The sequence below is a fragment of the Trichoderma gamsii genome (assembly GCF_001481775.2).
Source record: "Trichoderma gamsii strain T6085 chromosome Unknown Scaffold_23.2, whole genome shotgun sequence".
NCBI classification, from domain to species: domain Eukaryota; kingdom Fungi; phylum Ascomycota; class Sordariomycetes; order Hypocreales; family Hypocreaceae; genus Trichoderma; species Trichoderma gamsii.
Window position 1 is genome coordinate 2,788 of NW_020171360.1, and position 21,288 is coordinate 24,075.

The 21,288-nt window shown below is 49.8% G+C and overlaps 7 protein-coding genes across 7 annotated transcripts; 4 read left to right on the forward strand and 3 right to left on the reverse strand.

Moving 5' to 3' along the window:
* Positions 1-981: 981 nt before the first annotated feature.
* On the forward strand, positions 982-2,053 carry TGAM01_v206637 (phytanoyl-CoA dioxygenase; the record flags this gene model as incomplete). The annotated part of the gene is made up of 2 exons (XM_018810564.1): positions 982-1,348; positions 1,419-2,053. 2 exons carry the CDS (start codon positions 982-984, stop codon positions 2,051-2,053), a joined length of 1,002 nt encoding a protein of 333 aa, XP_018656207.1.
* Positions 2,054-2,337: 284 nt separating this feature from the next.
* On the reverse strand, positions 2,338-4,011 carry TGAM01_v206638 (amino acid permease; the record flags this gene model as incomplete). Its single annotated transcript, XM_018810565.1, has 1 exon — positions 2,338-4,011. One exon carries the CDS (start codon positions 4,009-4,011, stop codon positions 2,338-2,340), a length of 1,674 nt encoding a protein of 557 aa, XP_018656208.1.
* A 2,944-nt stretch (positions 4,012-6,955) lies between these two features.
* On the forward strand, positions 6,956-7,780 carry TGAM01_v206639 (endoglucanase-1 precursor; the record flags this gene model as incomplete). The annotated part of the gene is made up of 3 exons (XM_018810566.1): positions 6,956-7,362; positions 7,421-7,641; positions 7,707-7,780. The coding sequence occupies 3 exons, from the start codon at positions 6,956-6,958 to the stop codon at positions 7,778-7,780; spliced, it is 702 nt and encodes a 233-aa protein (XP_018656209.1).
* A 350-nt stretch (positions 7,781-8,130) lies between these two features.
* Positions 8,131-8,464, reverse strand: TGAM01_v206640 (conidiation-10; the record flags this gene model as incomplete). Its single annotated transcript, XM_018810567.1, has 3 exons — positions 8,131-8,229; positions 8,291-8,378; positions 8,427-8,464. The coding sequence occupies 3 exons, from the start codon at positions 8,462-8,464 to the stop codon at positions 8,131-8,133; spliced, it is 225 nt and encodes a 74-aa protein (XP_018656210.1).
* Positions 8,465-9,520: 1,056 nt separating this feature from the next.
* TGAM01_v206641 (hypothetical protein) lies at positions 9,521-10,150 on the forward strand (the record flags this gene model as incomplete). The annotated part of the gene is made up of 1 exon (XM_018810568.1): positions 9,521-10,150. The coding sequence occupies one exon, from the start codon at positions 9,521-9,523 to the stop codon at positions 10,148-10,150; it is 630 nt and encodes a 209-aa protein (XP_018656211.1).
* Positions 10,151-11,620: 1,470 nt separating this feature from the next.
* Positions 11,621-16,898, forward strand: TGAM01_v206642 (clathrin heavy chain; the record flags this gene model as incomplete). The annotated part of the gene is made up of 4 exons (XM_018810569.2): positions 11,621-11,707; positions 11,801-12,172; positions 12,235-16,467; positions 16,527-16,898. The coding sequence occupies 4 exons, from the start codon at positions 11,621-11,623 to the stop codon at positions 16,896-16,898; spliced, it is 5,064 nt and encodes a 1,687-aa protein (XP_018656212.2).
* Positions 16,899-17,732: 834 nt separating this feature from the next.
* Positions 17,733-20,534, reverse strand: TGAM01_v206643 (dipeptidyl aminopeptidase; the record flags this gene model as incomplete). Its single annotated transcript, XM_018810570.1, has 2 exons — positions 17,733-17,815; positions 17,897-20,534. The coding sequence occupies 2 exons, from the start codon at positions 20,532-20,534 to the stop codon at positions 17,733-17,735; spliced, it is 2,721 nt and encodes a 906-aa protein (XP_018656213.1).
* Between the last annotated feature and the right edge of the window lie 754 nt (positions 20,535-21,288).

The window sequence follows — 21,288 nt, forward strand, 5'->3', positions numbered from 1 at the left end:
GTCAAGTTATCAACAAGGCCTTCAGCTACCAGATCTTGGAACCAGATTGGGAGGTACTACTCTCCATGGTTAAAACTTGGCTACACAATGTCCCATCAAACATCAAGCCATTCTCAAGAAGCCAGCGTGTGGCTGTATCAGCAGTTGGCGAACTACCACACTTTTGGTTCCTACAAGATTTTCACGGTATGTTTTATTATGATATTCGTGATTGTGAGAAATTATTATTATCAACCCAAAGTAACTGACTTGGCAACACAATTAGCTTCCGCAAGGCAGTATGCCCTCCTCGCGCTTAATATACTTACCGCATGTGCGCCTCTGAATCAGCTCCCAAGGCTGCCAGAGATTTGCGATGGCAGCGATAAGATCGTCGGCGTTGTGGAAAAGGGGGATCTGTTGGAAGCCTTCGCTCTCGAGATTTGCGGGATTGCATTCACAACGAATATTCCGTCTGTCCTCGTGAACTCTTTCGGCCCTATTGCATATTGTAAGCCGTCCCTCCCCTCTACTCCTAACCACTCCTTCTCCGCCTCTCCCATGGTCTCCATTCTGACACTGCAAATCCCCCCTTAGGCGGCAAGTTCCTACGGTCCGAAGCTACTAGACAAGAAGTCATTCGCCGCCTGTCCGCGTGCAAACGGTCTGTGGGATGGCCTGTTGAACGCTTAATTTCCAGTCTAAAGGATTCGTGGGCCGCGGAATTCGAATCTCCGAGTTTTTCTGGGGAAGTGGGCACTGGGTCTGGATCTTAAGCCATCTATCCCCCGCTTCTTAGTGAAGACACCTAGTGGGAAGGGAATTCCGAGCTCGGGTTTCAGTATAGCATCATCAACGGAATTTTTCCACGGCTGGGCGGAAGTATATATAAGTGATTTTTTGCATCGCAGATAATCCTCTTATTTTTGTTATTTTCTTATCATCATACATAAATATACCCAGAACATTTCTTATCAGAATTTCTAGAATATCTCGACCGCCATGCTAGCAGTGCGTTTTCGAGCTCCGCGGTTGTTGAGTCGAGGCCTGGCCACAGTAGCAAAACCTGCTTCGTCTCCTAGTCTTCACTGGCCGGCTGTCGTCCGTCCCAGTGCTGGCGAGATCAAGAATGCCAGACTCGACGAGCGTAGTCTGGAGAAGGCGGTGCGACACATCCATCAAGATGGCCTTGTAGTGATCGAAGAGGTCGTGCCGCACGAAGACATTGATCAGCTCAACACCAAGATGGTTGAAGATGCTCGCGTGCTCCAAAACATGGGCGACAAGGGACCTTTCAACTATAATCAGGGAAATCTGCAACAAGATGCACCTCCCGTTGCAGAGTTTTTCTACCCATCAATATTCACGAGTAAGACAAATCTCTCGCACAGTTTGGATCGAATAGAACTTCACTTTTCTAACATCTCATTTTCATATAGACCCCATTGCCACCCAAATCACTTCAGCAATTCTTGGGCCCCGGCCAAAATGGACATTCTGCTCTGCCAACGCAGCCATGCCTCCTCTTCCGGGTGCATCCCCCCAGCGTCAACCAGTGCATTCAGATGCTGACTTTGCTCACCCGGCGCATCCTTTCGCTCTCGTTGTCAACGTTCCACTGGTAACAATGACCCCCGAAAATGGATCAACCGAGCTGTGGCTCGGAACTCACAAGACTGATATTACTTTCCAAGAAGGCGCACACGGAGAGCGAGCAAGTGGCCGCATTCTGGAGAATCATCTGCGTGATCGAGAGGCAGTCCGTCCGCCCATTCAGCCCATTGTGAAGAAGGGCTCAATTGTGTTGCGAGACCTTAGGCTATGGCATGCTGGTATGCCCAACCCATCTGATCAAGTCCGGATTATGCTTGCCATGATCCATTTTGCTCCATGGTACAGGAATACTATGAAACTGGAATTTGGAGATAACGTGAAGCCGGTTTTAGAGGAGCTCGACCAACAGGGTCAGCTAGGACTGGATATTCCAGTGGACTGGGTAAGCCATGAAAAGGCCTTGAAAGGTTACCTGAATCGCGGTTTCGGGAACAGCTATGACTTCAACCAGACTCCTTGAGCGCATTAGTCCATATTTTGCTGCACTGTTCATATATGTAAAATAACTGGATCATTGTCTTCTTTAAATGCAAGAAAATCTGATCGCAATTTGCTGCAAGTGTACACCGGCTGGAGCTGCGCTCATGATATGCATGTCTATATTGTAACCTCATAGAGGACGCAGCGGGGGGGGCTACCTCTACCTATTACGTATATCCTGCTCTATAATAGACAATACAACACGAGGAAGCTCAGTATTATGACAAATGAAATTAGAAACGTCTCTAGTCTCAGTGCTCCAACTTAGGCAATCCAGAACCATATCCTCTCTAGGAAATTTCTCGGTACTGGCTTTACCCACGTCGACTCCAATCGATCAATCTCAGCCTTGCCTGACCAGAGATCCATCTCTGCCAATCCAACAAACTTTGTCTTCTTGACGAGTTTATAGCCGAAAAACAAGGATAAGAAAATGGGAATATCGATATATGGCGGGATAAACGACTTGGCGCTAAATCGGCCGGGGAAGAAGCAGTCGAATCCATTAAACAGCGCAATCACAAGACAGAAGACGAGTGCAAAATACCCGAGAAACGGCTGAAACGGGGATTTGTAAGGCAAAGTATCGCGGTCGATGCCGTTGTACTTCAGAGCGTAGTAAAAACGGAGGTATATGAAGGATACGCTGGCCCAGACTATGAGAGTGCTGACCGCGCTGAGGTTGCTGATCCAGAAGAAGACCTCAGAAGACTGATTGCTGACGTTGAGATAGACCAAGCAGCTCAGTGCAGTTGTCAAGGCCACGCAAGCATACGGCACGCCAAACTTTTCGTACTTGAGGATTGCAGGTGCTTTGCCGTCCAAAGCAGCTGAATAGAGCACTCGTGTGGAGGCGTAGAAGAAAGAGTTGCCGGCAGACCAGGCAGAAGATAGTACGACTGCGTTGATGATATGAGGGAGAACTTTGATGCCTGCATTCTTGATAGCGATGACAAAGGGGCTCGCGCCGACGCCGGGAGCAGAGCTGTTGATGGCATTGAGCAGGTTAGGGTCCTCAGATGAGACGCAAAGTCCAACGAGGAAGATGGAAAGGACGTAGAAAAGCAAGATGCGCCAGAAAACTCGTCGGACGGAGCGCTTGATGTTTCGCCGTGGGTCTTTCGTCTCGCCCGATGCGACTACCACAATCTCACTGCCGCCATAGGCAAAAGTGGCTTGGATGAAGACTTTGATAAAGGCCAGAAAGCGTCCCAATGCTCCGTCTTCCAAATAAGCGTTCATCGGGCCCGGGTGATGCCAATATCGGAAGCCGATCTGGTCTCCAGATGGAGATCCGCCCACCGTGATAATGAACATAAGGAGGATCAACCCAATGATCGTAGTCAACTTGATGGCTCCAAACGCAAACTCGGCTTCTCCATATATTCGTACAGGAAGACAATTAACAATAATCATGGCAACAAAGAAAACGGTTATAAGAGCAGCTTTGGGCACGTCATTTGGCCAAAAGTCCACAATGATGGCACAGGCCGATACCTCAATCGGCACACCAATAGCAAACTGATACCAGTAATTCCATCCCAGCGTGAATCCCAGCGCCGGGTCGACAAATCGAGAAGCGAAAACCGGTACTGCGCCCGGAATCGGCAACCAAGCGGCCATTTCGCCCAAACTATTGATTACGCAGTACAGGTTGAAGCCCGTGATGATGTAGCATAGAAATGCGGAGAGTGGGCCTGCTAAAGAAAGGACCTGCCCGCTGCCGACAAAGAGACCCGTGCCGATGGCTCCAGAAAGAGCAAGGAATTGGACGTGACGAGCTTTGAGGCGGCGATCCAGCGTGCCGATATGTTGCTGCTCGTTTTCCGCTTTTTGCGCATCGTAGCTGTCGAAGGCGCTGACAGGCGCGGCAGCAACAGAGATGGCATCTTGAGCTTCGACATCACCATAAGGCGACGACTCGTCTTTTTTGGCCATGATGTCGGGTGTTGCCCGAAAGATAAACAGTAGAAGACTCTCAATGCAGAATGAGACGGCTACATGCAATCAAGTTGTTGTCGATCCCACAAATGCAGCAGTAACATGGGCACATGTAGATATATGTATGTAAAAACAACCCTGGCAAAGACTACATGCAGATATCTCACGTTACGTCTCCAACCGACCGTAAACGGAGGCATTGATCAACTCCAAATCCTAAATCTTGCCTATCTATCTACAAGATCTTCATGTCGGCCAACTCATGTAACCTCAAAATGCGGGCTATCATCCCTCACGTCTCTCGCTTCCCCGCAATCTAGCGAACATTGTCACAAGCTCACAAGATAAGCACCATCGCATCGGAGACTAGGTGGAGAGCTCAGCGCCTAAACGCTTCGTATCTGTCAGTAGCGTACTTGGCTACTATGCCTGTTTCCCCGCGGAAAGACTTTTGTTTCTCAGTTTTTGCCCGAGTTCATTCTGCTATGCGGATCAAAACAGCGTTTATACATGCTAGGCCCTGGGGAAGTCAACGGCGAAAGAGATAGCTGCAGCAGCTAAAGATAATCTGGGGTAAGACGTAACATAGGGCAGCCTACGTGGGGGAATAGCCAAGGCTTTTATGGACGCGAGAGAAGAGCTAGCACTTGGCCGACGAATTGAGCGCCCATGCTCGCACTTATACGCACCGCTGATCACTCAGTCGAAATCTTCGGGCTTCGGTCTATTATGGCCGAGTTGCTATTTGCTATATTCATGTTTGCTGATCTGTACGTCACGCACCCTATGTAGCCGATACGATATCGTAACAACATCGGGTATTTAGACATGTGCCGGTCCGGGTAGGATTTCGGCCATCGGCCTGTTTCATATCAGATAGCATACCAACTATCGAGTTAGAAACGACGGCATTTGTACCTTATATAAGTACGGAGTACCGTATTTCGACTGCCGTATAGATTACCCAGATAGGTTTAAGTGAAACACGGATCCATCGCAGTTTGATTCCAGATGCAGGCAAGATTTTAGCTGATTGATCAAAATCGGGCTTTGCGCTCGTTCTTCTAGCCGCAGAGCCTTATAATCCCTTGTCTGCTCGATCGTTGTTTGTTTACTGAAACCTGTGATTCTTGTTTCAATATTTTTTTACTTTCATGTTACTGATCTGAGCTGTAGCGATAACTCATAAATAGCTGCATGATGTCGCATACAGCTATAGTCGTTGATTACAATCGCTTAGTCCTCTCTCTCTCTATACTATCGCTCAATCCGCCTGTATTCAATTTAATAACCTCACTTCAGAGCCTCGGTATAATCATCGCTGATTAGTAGTATCAAGGCATGCCGCTCCTTAATAAAGAATCCTTCCACGTTTTATGCTTGTACAAGCGCCAGGAACTGATCTGACGTCTCCGAGCTCCGAACGAGAAGCGCCCACAAGGACCCCTGCATTTCACTATCCGCGCCAATCGAGATTCTAGCACGCTGCCGTCTCAACCTCATTCCCTGGCACTTTCTAGATAGAAAGTCACATCGTTCCTCTTTAGCACTCAGATGAGACAACTCTAATAGCTATATACTGAACTTTGGGAAAGCCAAGCATGGACGCGCTGTATAGCCTGAATGAAGTTATTTAGCCTGGAAACATAATCTTGAGCATCTCCAAAAACTTTTAGCCTCAATTTAGCTACTTAAATTGAAGTGGCAGCAGTGTGGTCGTACTCAAAACTTCTGGCTATTTGACAGGTGATGTGATAGTCGCTCTCCAAGCCGAATAGGCCCGTTTGCGAATAATAGCGAATAGTAGCTCATCCTATATCCGCTTCTAGGACAAGAATATGAGGTAGATGTATATGAGGCAATTTTAATTGTATCTGAACAATTCATCTATATACGAAAGAGCTGTATCTTATACTATTACATGTTTACCACAAGACAATAGCGCATCTAAAATTTATATTGCTACTCATTAAACTCTGCACAAACTGTATGCAATATGTATGCCGCTTTATAGTAGTATCCGCACGTTATTTAGTGTCATTCTAAAAGGACATTAATCCACATCAAGCTTCCTTCTTGGTCGCAGCGCTTCCTGAGAGTGGCCACAAAGAGAGTAAGAGTAGTAGCCGGCACAATAGAAAGACTCGCGAGATAAAGCGGGGGGATTTGACATCTAGTTAGCAGTTGCAAAATGCTTGTATTGAACGTGTTGTTGAAGATCCCAGCCTTAAGATCACGCAATGCTTGGAATATATTTGTAAGATATATTCATTTAAATTCTTGGGTTGTTCCACTATCACGACTTCTTCAGATAGAAATTACTATCATAATGCTCAGTTCGCGATGAAGGTCTCGCTGAAATAATAATTTTGGAAACAATTTACCCAACCGTTACAAAACACACAATATACCATGCAATAAACCATTAGACATCATCCATTCCTGCTAGCCTATCTGCCGTAGTTTTCCGGTACAGAATAATATCCTAATAAGGGTTAATTGATATTTTCGTAGGAATATTAGCTTCGCGTCAAATAGATTGTACACGGAGTATAGGCTCCCTGGCAGCTTTTTAGTATACAGGGGTCAACCGACATCCCGGCGGGGATCCTATAAGATGCTAAAAGACGGAATAAAGGCTTAATCAAAAAGAATTCACGGCAGTTGCACGGCAATATACGAAAACAACCTCGACAATTAGCATGTTTCAGCCTAATATCCATGTCCTAGGCTTCGAGGCCAAATACCTTCTATTTACAGTATTCCGGAAAGAATTAAAAGTCGAAGCTAGCCCCTTTACTTGGACGATAAGAGGTGACTTATTGGTGAGGCCAAAGACATATAAGACTACTTTGATCAGTTTGTCAATTATTGATACTCATCCAGAAAGCATCTTCACTCTCTTACAAAATCCTATATTATACACATTACCATCGTTACGATGAAGTTCCTTCAGATTGCGCCTACACTATTGCCAGTGGCTCTCGCCCAAAGCTCCTGTAGCCAATACGCAACGTTCTCTGGCGGCAACTATGCATTGAGCAACAACCTCTGGGGGCAAACCGCCGGCACTGGTTCTGGCTGTATCACTGATGTATCCTTGGGCGGCTCCGCCGTGTGGTCAACGACCTGGAACTGGTCTGGAGGCCAGAACAACGTCAAGGGATACCCCAACATTGCACTCAACATCCCAAATAAACGACTTGTCAGCAGTATCTCAAGCATGCCCACCACTGCCCAGTGGAGCTACACTGGCAGCAGCATTCGCGCAGATGTGGCCTATGATCTCTTTACTGCGTCAAATCCCAACCATGTGACCTATTCTGGAGACTACGAACTCATGATTTGGTAAGTCAGCGAGATCACAGCTCATGACTTGTAGGCTAAACAGCAATTCTATTTGCAGGCTCGGAAAATACGGAGATGTCCAGCCCATTGGATCCTCTCAGGGAACGGTTAACATCGGTGGCACGAGCTGGAACCTCTGGTACGGCTACAATGGCGCCATGCAAGTATACAGCTTCGTGGCACCGGGCAACCTCACCAACTGGAGTGGAGATGTCAAGAACTTTTACACGTATCTGCAGAACAACAAGGGTTATCCTGCCTCAAGCCAATATGTCCTCAGTATGTCATTCCAGCATTGATCACGCGAACTACCTATGGTTTATAACTAACTGGCTGCTTAACAGGTTACCAATTTGGCACTGAGGCTTTCACTGGCAGCGGAACATTGAATAACACTTGGACAGCGTCTATTAACTAAAGATGTGTACCAGGAGCGAGTTTAATGAATGTTTTGGGACAGTTAAAAAATTAGTATTAGTGGATGAGGCACAAATGATACTACAGATAAAAAGTTCCACCTATACGCTTGCTTGTGTGCAAATTTTTTACATTATTATCTAACAGATTTTGTGACTGTTCGACTGTATGCTACCCTGAGATTCCTGGATGTAATGGGTAGGTAGCATTAACTCGAGTTGACTTTTCACTTTTCAAGAATAGTCCTCACTGCAGTTGTGGTATAGTTTAGAAAGTACGATGAATTATGTACTGCTAATGAATGAACACAAGGTCTGTATGTCCAACAATGAGTATATAATCGTCCCAACTTCACTGAGAGCCACCCTTGCGGCCCGCCTCGCGAGCTTTCTCACTGCCAGGTTCAAAAGATCCTCCCGAAGCTTTTCCACCCATAGACGCTATTTCACGCTATATCAAAGAAGTCAATACGTAAGCTCTACACTTTATGGTAGCAGATGTGTATACGGACCTGCTTATCAGGGTCCATGGAAGCAAAGCCGCCGCTGTGACTGGCCTTGCCACCCTTGGCGGCAATGTTTTGAACCTCCTCCTTGGGGCTTTTAATGGTCAGCTTCGATAACTAAGAGTGATTTAGGAGACCATACCGGTTAGCGAAGTTGCCGGGGTTGTCGTTGTCTGCCATGGTGAAATAAGCTTGGTTTGCTGCTAGAATGTGTATTAAATGTTGCAAAGAAGAATGTGGAATGTGCGTACTCAGGATGTATTAAATGGTTGGAATCAATGGAGCTATTTATACTTATTGACATCTTCTTTTTGGTCTCATCTCTATTTCACGTCTGTTAATTTACACCCAAGTAGTTGTCGTCATCAAACTGCTCTGCGTACTTAGCCTCTGAGGTCACTCTCCAGCGTAAAATACCAGTCAACGCCCCTTACATTTGAACCCGTCTTATTCTATGACGTTCATATATTTACCGTTATGACGTTAAATTTGAGACAATTATCATGCATTTTCGATGGTGTAAGCATGAGCGCGATCATAACTGCTACGTCTAGGTGCGCACGATCAGTCGAGACGTTAATTGCTCCACCTCGGCCAGAAAGATTTACTCGCAATGTTTGACTGCTTTGTTAACGCAGCTTTCATAAACTGCATGCAGATGCAAATCCTGGATGGTCCACTCTAGTCTAAACTCTATGGCCGATAAAAACAAACCCAAACTCATATTGGTATGAATGACGCCAAACAAATCATTAGTGGTTTTGTATGACACATAACACCATATCTGCGCATTACAGACGATTGATGTCAGTTTCTGGAATGATAGCTCCATTATACATAGTGAGTCCTACCGTAGCGATTTCAGGACAAATATCATGTAATTCATTGAGCGCCATCATATTCCCAAACTTGATGGAAATCTTGGCCCGTTAAATTGGGCTGCAGGGTAATGAGAATGACTGGCACGGCATACCTGTGGTGAAGATGCATCTGCGATCTCTTCATGTTACAATCTAAGCATTGGTAGCTGGCACCCTATAGCACTGTAGCAAGATACTGATTTTTGGTATCCTGTGAATTCTATCTACAATGCGTTTGCAATTGCCCGTGAATTCACATTGCGATGTGACGACACAAATGTGGATAAACGCTGACTAATACCGATGCCTCTTTGCTTGTGCGCCATCAATCTTCACAGCTGCCTTTTCTGCTCACTCGAACAGCAATTCTTGGGCGATGAACAGGCCTCGCAACCGCCAGCCTCGACCTTCGGGACAAGGCGAGTCTCGGGGAAGAGGCAGAGGAAGAGGAACGGGAAGAGGAAGAGGGGCATCATCCAACTTGGGACATCGAGCGCCTGGAACACCCCAACAAGCTGCCGGCACCGTCCCAACCTTCAAGCAAGTTGTGGCCGGTGCTGCTGTTTTCATCGTGCTAAAACAAGATCAACCGACAGGCCGAGAAACTCAGGGCGTCGTGCAAGACGTCCTCACATCAGGAGATCATCCTCGCGGGATCAAAGTCAGGCTGCGCAATGGTCAAGTCGGTAGAGTGCAGAGACTTGATGACGGAGCCTCCGAGCCATCAGCCCGGACAGCAATGGCTTCCAATGCGTCGAGCTCACGTTTCAGTAGCCGATACACAGATATAAGAAACGACGAAGACTTTGACTATCTCGAGGGACCGCCTCCGAGGAGCTTGGCAGACTATCTGCCGGCTTTGGATGAGCCTGCAGCCAATGCATCTTTAAGCGACGATGGAGGCGCTCGCATTGTCGAGGACATAGTTGTCTGTCCAATTTGCGAGGCGTTTGAGGGAGACGAGGCTGCTGTTACGCATCATCTCGATCGAGAGCACCTGAGTTGAGAGGAATGCAGTTCGAAAGGCTACCTTTCATCATTTTGCTTTGAAATGGCTAGGATAAATTTCCACAGATGATGGACATACTATTTGTACAGATACTGCAAACACTTTCATCAGGAAAGTGACGGCGTTTAGGGCGATTAGCGGTCGATAATGTTGCCTTCTGCTTGGTTCAAGTATTTTCGGCCGTGCACGATTATAGAGAGGGAATAGCAAAGCGGTTCAAACGAACCAGGATGGCGGCTGATGCAGTTCACATTCTCACCGATCCTTGATCCTTCGCAGGCGATTGCGTGCATGTTCAGTTCGCACTGAGCCAGGTATCCGCAGCCTTGCATGCATGATCTTAATCCCAGTGTCCAGGGCGTCCCGAAAAAGCCGGTAAAACGGGGGCCGGGGGTGCCCGTCATTTTAGCAGGCCGGGCAAGCAAGGGCGAAACCAGTGAGACCACCCCAGCTCCAGTTCTTTACAGTTGCAGATACTAGTGATTCAAGCAAGCAATTAGCCCCTGGTGATGAATTCTCAGAAATTGAGGTCGCAGCTGGGCACGTGTATTTACGACTATAAAGTGATGTGGTCGACAGGCAGCTACGAGGCTAGTGGTACTTTAGTAGGCAGCCAATCTTCTTTTACAGGAAGCTGTGCTTCGTACAGTGAAATTGCTCCGCTAGCTGCTGACTTGGCTATTGGTGTTTTAGGCCTGCCGCAGAGGAAATTGGGGAGTTCAGCTTTACGTTGGGGTACCTGCGCGTATGTACCTCGATGGTATCAGCCAAAGGATACAAGCCAAATAGCTCAACAAAGGCCAAGTATCAAATAAAAAATAAGAAACCAACGTAAAGGCTCTATAATAAAGCATAAAATGCCGCTACTTTGTCTCGTTCAGCCTGCATGGCGGCGCAATTGCTTGCAGCGCCTCAGGGCCTCTTGTTTCTCTTTGTTCTTTGTTTGTTCCAGACACCTATTCACGCGTGGCTTGGCGCAGCCGGAGACCGGATTTTCCGTAGCTCCGCGCGCTGTGATTGGCCACCGGCCCATCGCTCTCCACGCAATCACTCCTGCCACCTTGTTCTAGTCTAGTGGGCTGTTGCTGAGCAGTCAATGCCGCTCAGCGAGCCTAGCCTGCAAGGTGACCTGCCACTTCTCCTTAACTCTCCAACCAGATCTCCTCTTTCGCCAATCAACCCTCCCAGCATCTCCTCATCGGCAAGGCCCTCATCGCGACTCGCCTGCCGCCGCGTTTCTTTTCTTCCTTTCGATCCTTTTTTCTCGTTTATCTAGTTCTTCGTCTCGTGCCGCTTTGGCGCATGGAAGCTGTTGACGGCCTCGTCCTCCGCCCCTCGAGCCCGAAGCTAGCTCTACCTAATCCTAACACCGAGTCTGTGAGCCGCGGCAATTTCGATAGGCGGCGTCCCTAGGAGTATCGAGTCGACGACGGCCCATATTATCTCATTGTTGGTTACTCTGGCGCAATGGCGCCTCTACCCATCAAGTTCCAGGAGCTGGTGCAGCTCAGCAGCCTGGGCGTGGACACGCAATCCATTGGCTTCAACTCCTGCGTAAGTGGCTCTTTCTGGTGTATCGCCTATAGAAAAAGAAAAATCTACAGCCATCAACCATGCTAACCTGTCCGCGCGTTTGGAAACACACAGACACTAGAGTCAGACTCGTTTGTTTGCATTCGGGAAAAGAAAAACGAAGCCGCCCAGCCCGAAGTTGTCATTGTTGAGCTCAAGAATGGCAACCACGTCACGCGCAGGCCTATCAAGGCCGACAGTGCTGTCATGCACTGGAACAAACAAATTATTGCCCTCAAGGCCCAGTCCAGGACCCTCCAGATCTTCGACCTCGAGCAGAAGAAGAAGCTCAAGTCCTGCACAATGAACGAGGATGTCCAGTTCTGGAAGTGGATCAGCGAGTCCACTCTGGGCCTCATCACAACTGGCAGTGTCTACCACTGGGACGTCTACGACGCTTCTCAGGATGCGCCTGTCAAGGTCTTTGAGCGCAATGCCAACCTCAACGTGCGTCAATTTACCCCATGTGCTGCACTCCTTCCCCCCCGCTAACCTAACTGCTGCAACAGGGCTGCCAAATCATCAACTACCGAGTTAACAGCGACGGAAAGTGGATGGTTGTGGTCGGCATCTCGTCTCAGCAGGGCCGTGTGGTTGGCGCCATGCAGCTGTACTCCAAGGACCGAGGCATCAGCCAGGCCATTGAGGGTCATGCTGCTGGCTTCGGCACTTTGAGACTGGATGGTGCTCCCCAGGACACCAAGATCTTCAGTTTCGCTGTGCGAACCGCCACTGGTGCCAAGCTGCACATTGTCGAGGTCGACCACCCAGATTCGAACCCAGTCTTCCAGAAGAAGGCTGTCGATATCTTCTTCCCGCCCGAGGCAACCAATGACTTCCCCGTCGCCCTGCAAGTCTCGCAAAAGTATGGCGTCATCTTCATGGTGACCAAGTACGGCTTCATCCACTTGTACGACCTCGAAACGGGCTCGTCCATCTTCATCAACCGCATTTCCAGCGAAACCATCTTCACGAGCTGCGCTGACGATGACTCCTCGGGTCTTGTGGGTATCAACCGCAAGGGCCAGGTCCTCTTCGTCACCATCGATGATTCAACAATCATCCCCTACCTGCTTGAGAATCCCGCTAACACAGAGATTGCCATCAAGCTGGCGTCAAGGGCTGGCCTCCCCGGTGCCGATAATCTCTACGCAAAGCAGTTTGACCAGCTTTTCAACAGCGGAAACTACCTCGAAGCTGCCAAGGTCGCGGCCGGCTCCCCTCGTGGCTTTCTACGTACGACCGAGACGATCGAGAAGTTTAAGCGACTGCCTTCCCAGCCTGGTCAGATGGCTGTTACACTGCAGTACTTCGGAATGCTGCTCGACAAGGGTGCCTTGAACCGATATGAAACTCTTGAGCTCGCTCAGCCTGTCCTGCAGCAGAACCGAAAGCACCTTTTGGAGAAATGGTTCAAGGAGGGCAAGCTGGACTGCTCCGAGTCGCTCGGTGACATGGTGCGCCCGTACGACGTCAACCTGGCGCTGAGCATCTACCTCCAGGCCAACGTCCCCAACAAGGTTATTGCTGGATTTGCCGAGACTGGCCAGTTCGAAAAGATTCTGCCATATGCCGCTCAAACTGGGCATCAGCCCGACTACATCCAGCTTCTCCAGCACATCATTCGTACCAACCCCGACAAAGGAACTGAGTTTGCCACTGCTCTCGCCAACAATGAGCAGGGCCCTCTGATTGATCTGGAGCGCGTTTGCGACATTTTCCAGTCCCAGGGTATGGTCCAGCAGGCCACTGCCTTCTTGCTTGACGCCCTTAAAGAGAACAAGCCAGAGCATGCCCGTCTCCAGACTCGACTGCTGGAGATGAACCTGATGCACGCCCCTCAAGTTGCCGAGGCCATTCTCGGTAACGACATGTTCACGCACTTCGACAAGGCCCGCATTGCTCAGCTGTGCGAGCAGGCTGGCCTGGCTCAGAAGGCGTTGGAGCTGTACGAAGACCCCGAGTCTGTGAAGCGCGTCATCGTAAACATCCCTGGCGCTGCCAACTTCAACCCCGAGTGGCTGTCCACTTTCTTCGGTAAGCTGTCAGTCGAGCAGTCCCTTGACTGTCTTGACGCTATGATGAAGCACAACATTCGCCAAAACTTGCAGTCGGTTGTGAACATTGCCACCAAGTACTCAGAGCTTCTCGGAGCTGTTCGCTTGATCGATCTCTTCGAGAAGTACAAGACCTTTGAGGGCCTTTTCTACTACCTCGGCAGCATTGTCAACCTATCCGAGGATCCTGATGTGCACTTCAAGTACATCGAAGCTGCTACCAAGATGGGCCAGTTTAACGAAGTTGAGCGCATCTGCCGTGACAGCACCCACTACAACCCTGAAAAGGTGAAGAACTTTTTGAAGGAAGCTAAGCTGCCTGAGCAGCTGCCTCTCATCATCGTTTGCGATCGCTTCAACTTTGTACATGACTTGATCCTGTTCCTCTATCAGAACCAGCAGTTCCAGGCCATCGAAGCCTATGTTCAGCGTGTCAACCCATCGCGAACCCCAGCCGTCATTGGTGGTCTGCTCGATGTTGACTGCGAAGAGAGCATCATCAAGCAGCTCCTCACGACCGTTGATGCTCAACAGATCAACATTGATCAGCTTGTTTCTGAGGTCGAGACCCGAAACCGCTTGAAGCTTCTGCTGCCCTTCCTCGAGGCCACTCTCCAGGCTGGTAACCAGCAGCAAGCTGTCTACAATGCTCTGGCCAAGATCTACATCGACTCCAACAACAACCCTGAGAAGTTCCTCAAGGAGAATGATCAATATGACACCCTTGTTGTCGGTAAATACTGTGAGAAGCGCGATCCTAACTTGGCGTACATTGCCTACTCCAAGGGTCAGAATGACCTGGAGCTTGTCAACATCACCAACGAAAACTCCATGTACAGGGCCCAGGCTCGATACCTTTTGGAGCGAGAAGACACTGAGCTGTGGCGCTTTGTCCTCAGCGAGAACAACATCCACAGACGATCTGTTGTTGACCAGGTCACTGCAACTGCTGTCCCCGAGTCCACCGACCCGGCCAAGGTCTCTGTTGCCGTTTCTTGCTTTTTGGAGAATGACCTGCCTCTGGAACTTATTGAGCTCTTGGAAAAGATTGTTCTCGAGCCTTCTCCTTTCAGCGATAACCAGAACCTGCAAAACCTGCTCATGTTCACCGCTGCCAAGGCGGACAAGGCCCGTGTCATGGATTATATCCACAAGCTGAACGAGTACAACGCTGATGAAATCGCTTCCGCCTGTATCGACGTCGGTCTCTTTGAGGAAGCCTTTGAGATTTACAAGAAGGCTGACAACAAGTCTGCTGCTGTCAACGTTCTCGTCGAGCATGTTGTCAGCATTGACCGAGCCCAGGCATACGCTGAGGAGGTTGACCTTCCCGAGGTTTGGAGCAAGGTTGCCAAGGCTCAGCTGGATGGTCTCCGCATCTCTGATGGTATCGATTCATACATTAAGGCTGAAGATCCTTCCAACTATGCCGAGGTGATTGAGATTGCCACTCATGCTGGAAAGAACGAGGACCTTGTCAAGTATCTCCGCATGGCCCGCAAGACCCTTCGCGAACCTGTCATCGACACTGCCCTCGCCTTTTGCTATGCTAGACTTGAGCAGCTCTCGGAGTTGGAAGACTTCCTGCGTGCTACTAACGTGGCTAACATTGAAGAGTCTGGTGACAAGGCTTACGAAGAGGGACTGTACGAGGCATCCAAGATCTTCTACAGCAGCATCTCCAACTGGGCCAAATTGGCCACCACCCTTGTGCATCTCAATGACTACCAAGCGGCCGTTGAGTGTGCTCGCAAGGCAAACAATATCAAGGTGTGGAAGCAGGTTCACGAAGCCTGTGTTGATAAGAAAGAGTTCAGACTTGCTCAAATTTGCGGTCTCAATTTGATCGTCGATGCTGAGCAACTGCAAGAACTGGTCAAAGACTATGAGCGCAATGGATACTTTGATGAGCTCATCAGCCTGCTTGAGCAGGGTCTGGGTCTCGAGCGCGCTCACATGGGCATGTTCACCGAGCTGGGTATCGCCTTGTCCAAGTATCATCCCGAGCGTCTTATGGAGCACATCAAGATCTTCTGGTCCAGAGTCAACATGCCCAAGATGATCCGCGCCTGCGAGGAGGCGAATCTGTGGCCTGAATTAGTCTTCTGCTACTACCACTATGACGAGTTCGATAACGCCGCACTGACTGTCATCGAGCGACCCGAGAACTCGTGGGATCACCAGCAGTTCAAGGAGATTGTGGTCAAGGTTGCCAACTTGGAGATCTACTACCGTGCCATCAAGTTCTACGTTGAGCAGCACCCATCACTACTCACTGACTTGCTAGCTGCTCTCACAACTCGTGTCGATGTCAACCGTGTTGTCAAGATGTTCCAGAAGAACGACAGTCTGCCGCTTATCAAGCCCTTCCTCCTGAACGTCCAGACTCAGAACAAGCGCATTGTTAACGAGGCAGTCAACGATCTGTTGATTGAAGAAGAGGACTACAAGACCCTGCGTGACTCCGTGCAGAACTATGACAACTACGATGCCATGGAGCTGGCCGGTCGTCTGGAGAAGCACGATCTGATATTCTTCCGCCAAATTGCCGCCAGCATCTACCGCAAGAACAAGCGCTGGGAGAAGTCGATTGCCCTTTCGAAGCAAGACAAGCTTTACAAGGATGCTATCGAAACAGCCGCCATTTCCGCCAAGAACGACATTGTCAACGATCTTCTTAGATACGTATGTTGCTCCTCTCAATACCCATTTTACCTTGTAACGATGCTAACTTCATGACTTAGTTTGTTGATATTGGCCACCGTGAATGCTACACAGGCATGCTGTATGCCTGCAATGATCTCATCCGACCTGATCTTGTCCTGGAGCTCTCTTGGCGCAATGGCCTCAACGACTTCACCATGCCGTATATGATCAACATGCTCTCCCAGCAGACCAAGGAGCTCGCACTTCTCAAGGCCGATAACGAGTCACGCAAGTCTAAGGAGAAGGAGCAAGAGAAGACTGAGGATAACACACCTATTCTGGGCGGTGCTAGACTCATGATCACCGCTGGCCCTGGCGGAAATGCTGCTCCAGCTCCATACGGTCAAGCTAACGGCTTTGCGCCCCAACCCACTGGTTTCGCGCCCCAGCCCACTGGCTATAACTACTAGATGCAATTGCCAGTGTGGATGAGCTAACGCACCATACTTAGTACAAACATATAATGCGTAATCTTTTCGCTGTGGCATAGCTAGCTGCAATGCAGCCTGGGTAGCCAAGTTGGAGCGAAGCATGGTGGGAGAGCTAGACGGGCAATATAGGACTGATGATGACGATGCGTGAGCTTTTTGTTTTTAAAGTGGCTCCTTCATCGAGCTATAATGATGGATTAGAGGTACAAAAAAAGAGTTCATCGTCTAGAAGGAGACGACGAACCTCGGGCTCGGAGTCTCGTAAGCCACGGATTCTTTTTCCTTCTTTTTCCTTTGCGTTAGAGTGGCGGAGGAGAAAACATCTTTTTCATTTCTAAACTTTGGCGGAAGTGACGCAGGATGGAAATTTGCTAGGCTGCGAATGTGTATGATAGGCAATTTAACTTTTTTGTTGTTATTCTCGTTTCAGGCTTTGCGTGATTTTGTGATGTTGTGGCCTGTGCTTTGAAAGTTGCAGACTGTACGAGGACTTTTGAGAGTGAGTCAAGCACCTACGGTTTAGCTTTTCAAGATGGACCATTTGTAACATTCATGACAGGCATATTTACAATCCAAATGGTATTCAAGCAATCATAGTCACAGTTACTCGTAGATCACAGCGCATCACGGGCAAGTGAGCCGTTTTCAATAAATTGTATTATACTAAAAGCAAGTCTACTATACCATGTCCATGTCAAACAATGGCTCTTATGCTACTATACAACAAAGTGTTTACGCCCTATCCAAACTCTCCGAAAGAGGAAAAAAAAAATAAAAAAAAAGACGCGTGGGTGCGGGATTATAGGTTTAATTCTATACTTTCTTGCCGTTGGGCTTGGGGTGAGCTGTCTTGAGCCATTCGCCGTTGAATGCATTGATGAGCCAATTATTCAACTCTAAAAAACATCAGTCATTAGCAAAGTCCTCTGGGAAAAGAAAAGAAACATGTAACTGAATGAAAGATGAGGGAAACTCACTGTCGTATACTATGCGATTCGCACCGTGAAAGTAAATGCCATGGTCGCTATCGGGAAACACATGCACATCATAGTTTTCCACACCCGCCAAGTCCAAGCTATCCAGCAATGTGAGGGAATTCTGGAAATGCACATTGTCATCGGCGACGCCGTGCATCAGCAAAAAGCGCTTGTTCTCGCCCAGGGCCGTGGCATTGGAAACCTTGGACATGGCATACCCCTTATCGTTGTCCTGGGGAGTGCGCATATAGCGTTCGGTGTAGATGCTGTCGTAGAAGCGCCAATCGGTAACGGGCGCGACGGCCATGCCGTAGGAGAACGTGCGGCCGGCGTCCTGCTCGAGCGTCTTGAGGGTGGTGAAGCCGCCGTAGGACCAGCCCCAGATGGCGAGGCGGGTCTCGTCGACGTAGTCGAGGGAGGCAAAGTGGCGGGCGGCGGCGATGTGGTCGTGCGCCTCGAGGAGACCGAGCTGCGAGCGGACTGGCACGCGGTGCTTGCGGCCGAGGAAGCCTGTGCCTCGAGGATCTACGGTGATGACCAGGTAGCCGAGGTTGGAGGCGACGTAGGACTGGAAGTTGACGGAGAATCTCTTGGTTACTTCTTGCGAGCCAGGCCCGGAGTACTGCTGGAAGAGGATGGGGTACTTCTTGCTGGGGTCGAAATGGGGTGGGCGACGTTCGAGGTAGTTGACGGTGACGCCGTCCTCGAGATCGAGCGTGCCATATTTGAGAATGGGCAGTTCGTGCTTCTTGGCACGGTCGGCGAGCTCAGCATTGTCTTCAACAACAACTTCATACGAGATGTTGCTGGAAGGGGTTGAGATGACCTTTTGGTACGGGATTTTGGGTCCGCGATAGGAGAGGAGGGCAAAGCCTGCTCCAGACGAAAAGGAGGCGGAATAATAGGCCTCGGCGGAGATGTTTGTGAGAGGCTTTAGATCCGAGCCGTCCAGTTTGACAGAGTATACATGACGCTGGATGGATGATTCCTTTGTACCGACAAAGTAGACAAGGTTGTTGGCGAGATCGACGGCTGATGGAGCGTTGTCAACTTCCCACTCGCCAGAGGTGAGCATGATGGGCTTGGAGTTGCTCAGAGGCGTAAAGTATCCAATGTGTTCATAGCCCTCGTAAATCACCGTGTCGACATAGCCGTCCTCTGGTCGGCCATTGGCCGGGTCTGCAGGAACATAGGTCATTGAGTGCGAGATCTCGAACCAGCCGCCATCAAGCTTGTCGACATCGATATTATTGATAGTCTTGCCCTGGCGCTCATTAACATCGACGAGAATGACTTTCAAGTTATCGCTGACGCGGTTGGTCTGCTTGACAAGGACATTGTCGCCAGCCCAGATGAGGCTGTTGATGATGCGATCATCGTCGGGGAACTCATCGCCAGTGCTGACCGAAAAGACGTCGCCTTTGGTGACATCGTAGAACTGGAGGTCTACGACAGGGTTGTGCGCGCCCGCTTTGGGATACTTGATTTGCTGGACCTCGGGGTATGACTCCTCGCCACTCTGCGGTGGGTGGCCGCTGGGTCGCGAGATGAAGAACTGAACGGGATACTCCGGGACGCCGGTTTCGTTGGTCCGAAGGAAGGCCAGAAACTTTCCGTCCTCGGACCACCAAGTAGCGCTATTTCCAGAGAAGACCTCTTCCTCATACACCCAGTCAGGGATTCCGTAAAAGTACTCCGGGCCACCGTCCTTTGTGATCTGCACGATATCGTCGTCACCGGTGAGGGGGCGGATGAAGAGATTATTGTCCTTGGTAAAGGATATCGCGTCGCTGCGAGGGCTCCAGCTTGCAAGCTGAACACGAGCTTCATCGTCCAACGGGATAAGGGGTTCCGCAGTCTGCGTCTCCACGTCGAAGACGAAGTAGACGGCTGTGAACGAATGCCTCCAGACGCTCTCCTTAGCAACGCCAATGAGCACCTTTTTCTGGTCCGGACTGGGCTGAAGCCACTGGGGAGTGTACGGTTTGCCTGCATATTCAAACTGCTTCGTCTTCATGAGAGTGCGAGACTTTGCCAGCTGAGGATCCGCATCACTTGCAGCAGTCGCGTCCCCTACCACTGACCGAACGTCCTCCACAACGAGAAAGTCTTTGCCTGATACTCCCTGCTCGAGCAACAGGCCGTCCTCGCCGTCGGGGCCTGCAATCCAGCTCAGCGATTTGCTCTCGCCAGACCAGTAGCGATCAAAGATCTGGTCCAATGTCACAGGCTTACCGGAACCGCGAGAGTCGGCGTCGGGATCGTGCTCCACATCGCTGGCGTGCTTGTATGATCCCTTGGATACAAAGACGGCCAGAGATGCGATCCAGGCAGCAGCGAAGACGGCGGCGCAGATGAAGAGGATACGACGCAGCTTCCTGTCCATAGGCCTGCGCTGAAGGCCCGCGCCGGTCGAGCCAAGAAAGGCGGCGCTCTCGGTGTCATCTGCCGCTTCGTCCTTGAGGGGATCCTCATCGTAGACGTCGGTGTAGCCAGGCCTGCCGCGGGCCTTTCGCGACGCTGTCCCTTTCTCCATTTCCTCTTGTATCCGATCGAAGACGATGCTGGTGGTTGAGACGGAAGAGAGAGAATCGGTCGATGGGGATCTCTTGAGCCCGTCAGCAGTGGACGGCGCCATGATGGAGACGAGAGGCGAGCAAGTCGCAGGGGTTACGTGGAAGGGGTCGGTTTTTCGAGGGTATCAGTCAGCCGGATCGCGTTCAGAGGCAGACACGCAGCATCGTCTCGCAGTCTCGCAGCGAATGGCAGCAGCGTGGCCTCGAGATCACGATGCGGATACCAGCAATTCGGAAGCAGTCGACGAGAGAAGCGGTCAATCGCCGGTGTTGCTGAGCTGTACTGTGTTTTCTGCAGGTATTGAGAGTTGAGGCAGGCTTATTGTCGACTGGATTGGGGTGACGTGATTGGCGTACGGTAAGCTCGCCGCTGTTAGTGCTGGTCTTACTGGGGCTTATGCTCGGCCACGGGGCTGCATGTACTTTGCTAGCACTGGAACCTGTAGGTAGGGAGAAGCACATAGATAGTCAGCAAGGCGAATAAACAATAAAGTCTGCATCGAATTGGCCAGTGGAGTACGAGAGTCTCCCAGCCTCGTGTTAATCTCGCGGCAATCGTGGCAATCGTGGCAATCAAGCAGTACTACTATCTCATAGGTCGAGACTGATCTTACCTCAAGGCTACCAGATGCGAGTTGCACTGATAGCATGTAAGTGGTCTTACAGTGGAAACTCCACTGCCGGCCAATAAACACAACATCTGCCGAGGTGAGGCCTGCCAATGGCAGCTCATACATAACTTGAATTGATTAACATGCATCAGATGGCGCCTTGTGGTCCGTATTGCATAATCACCAACAGCACCACATACCAAAA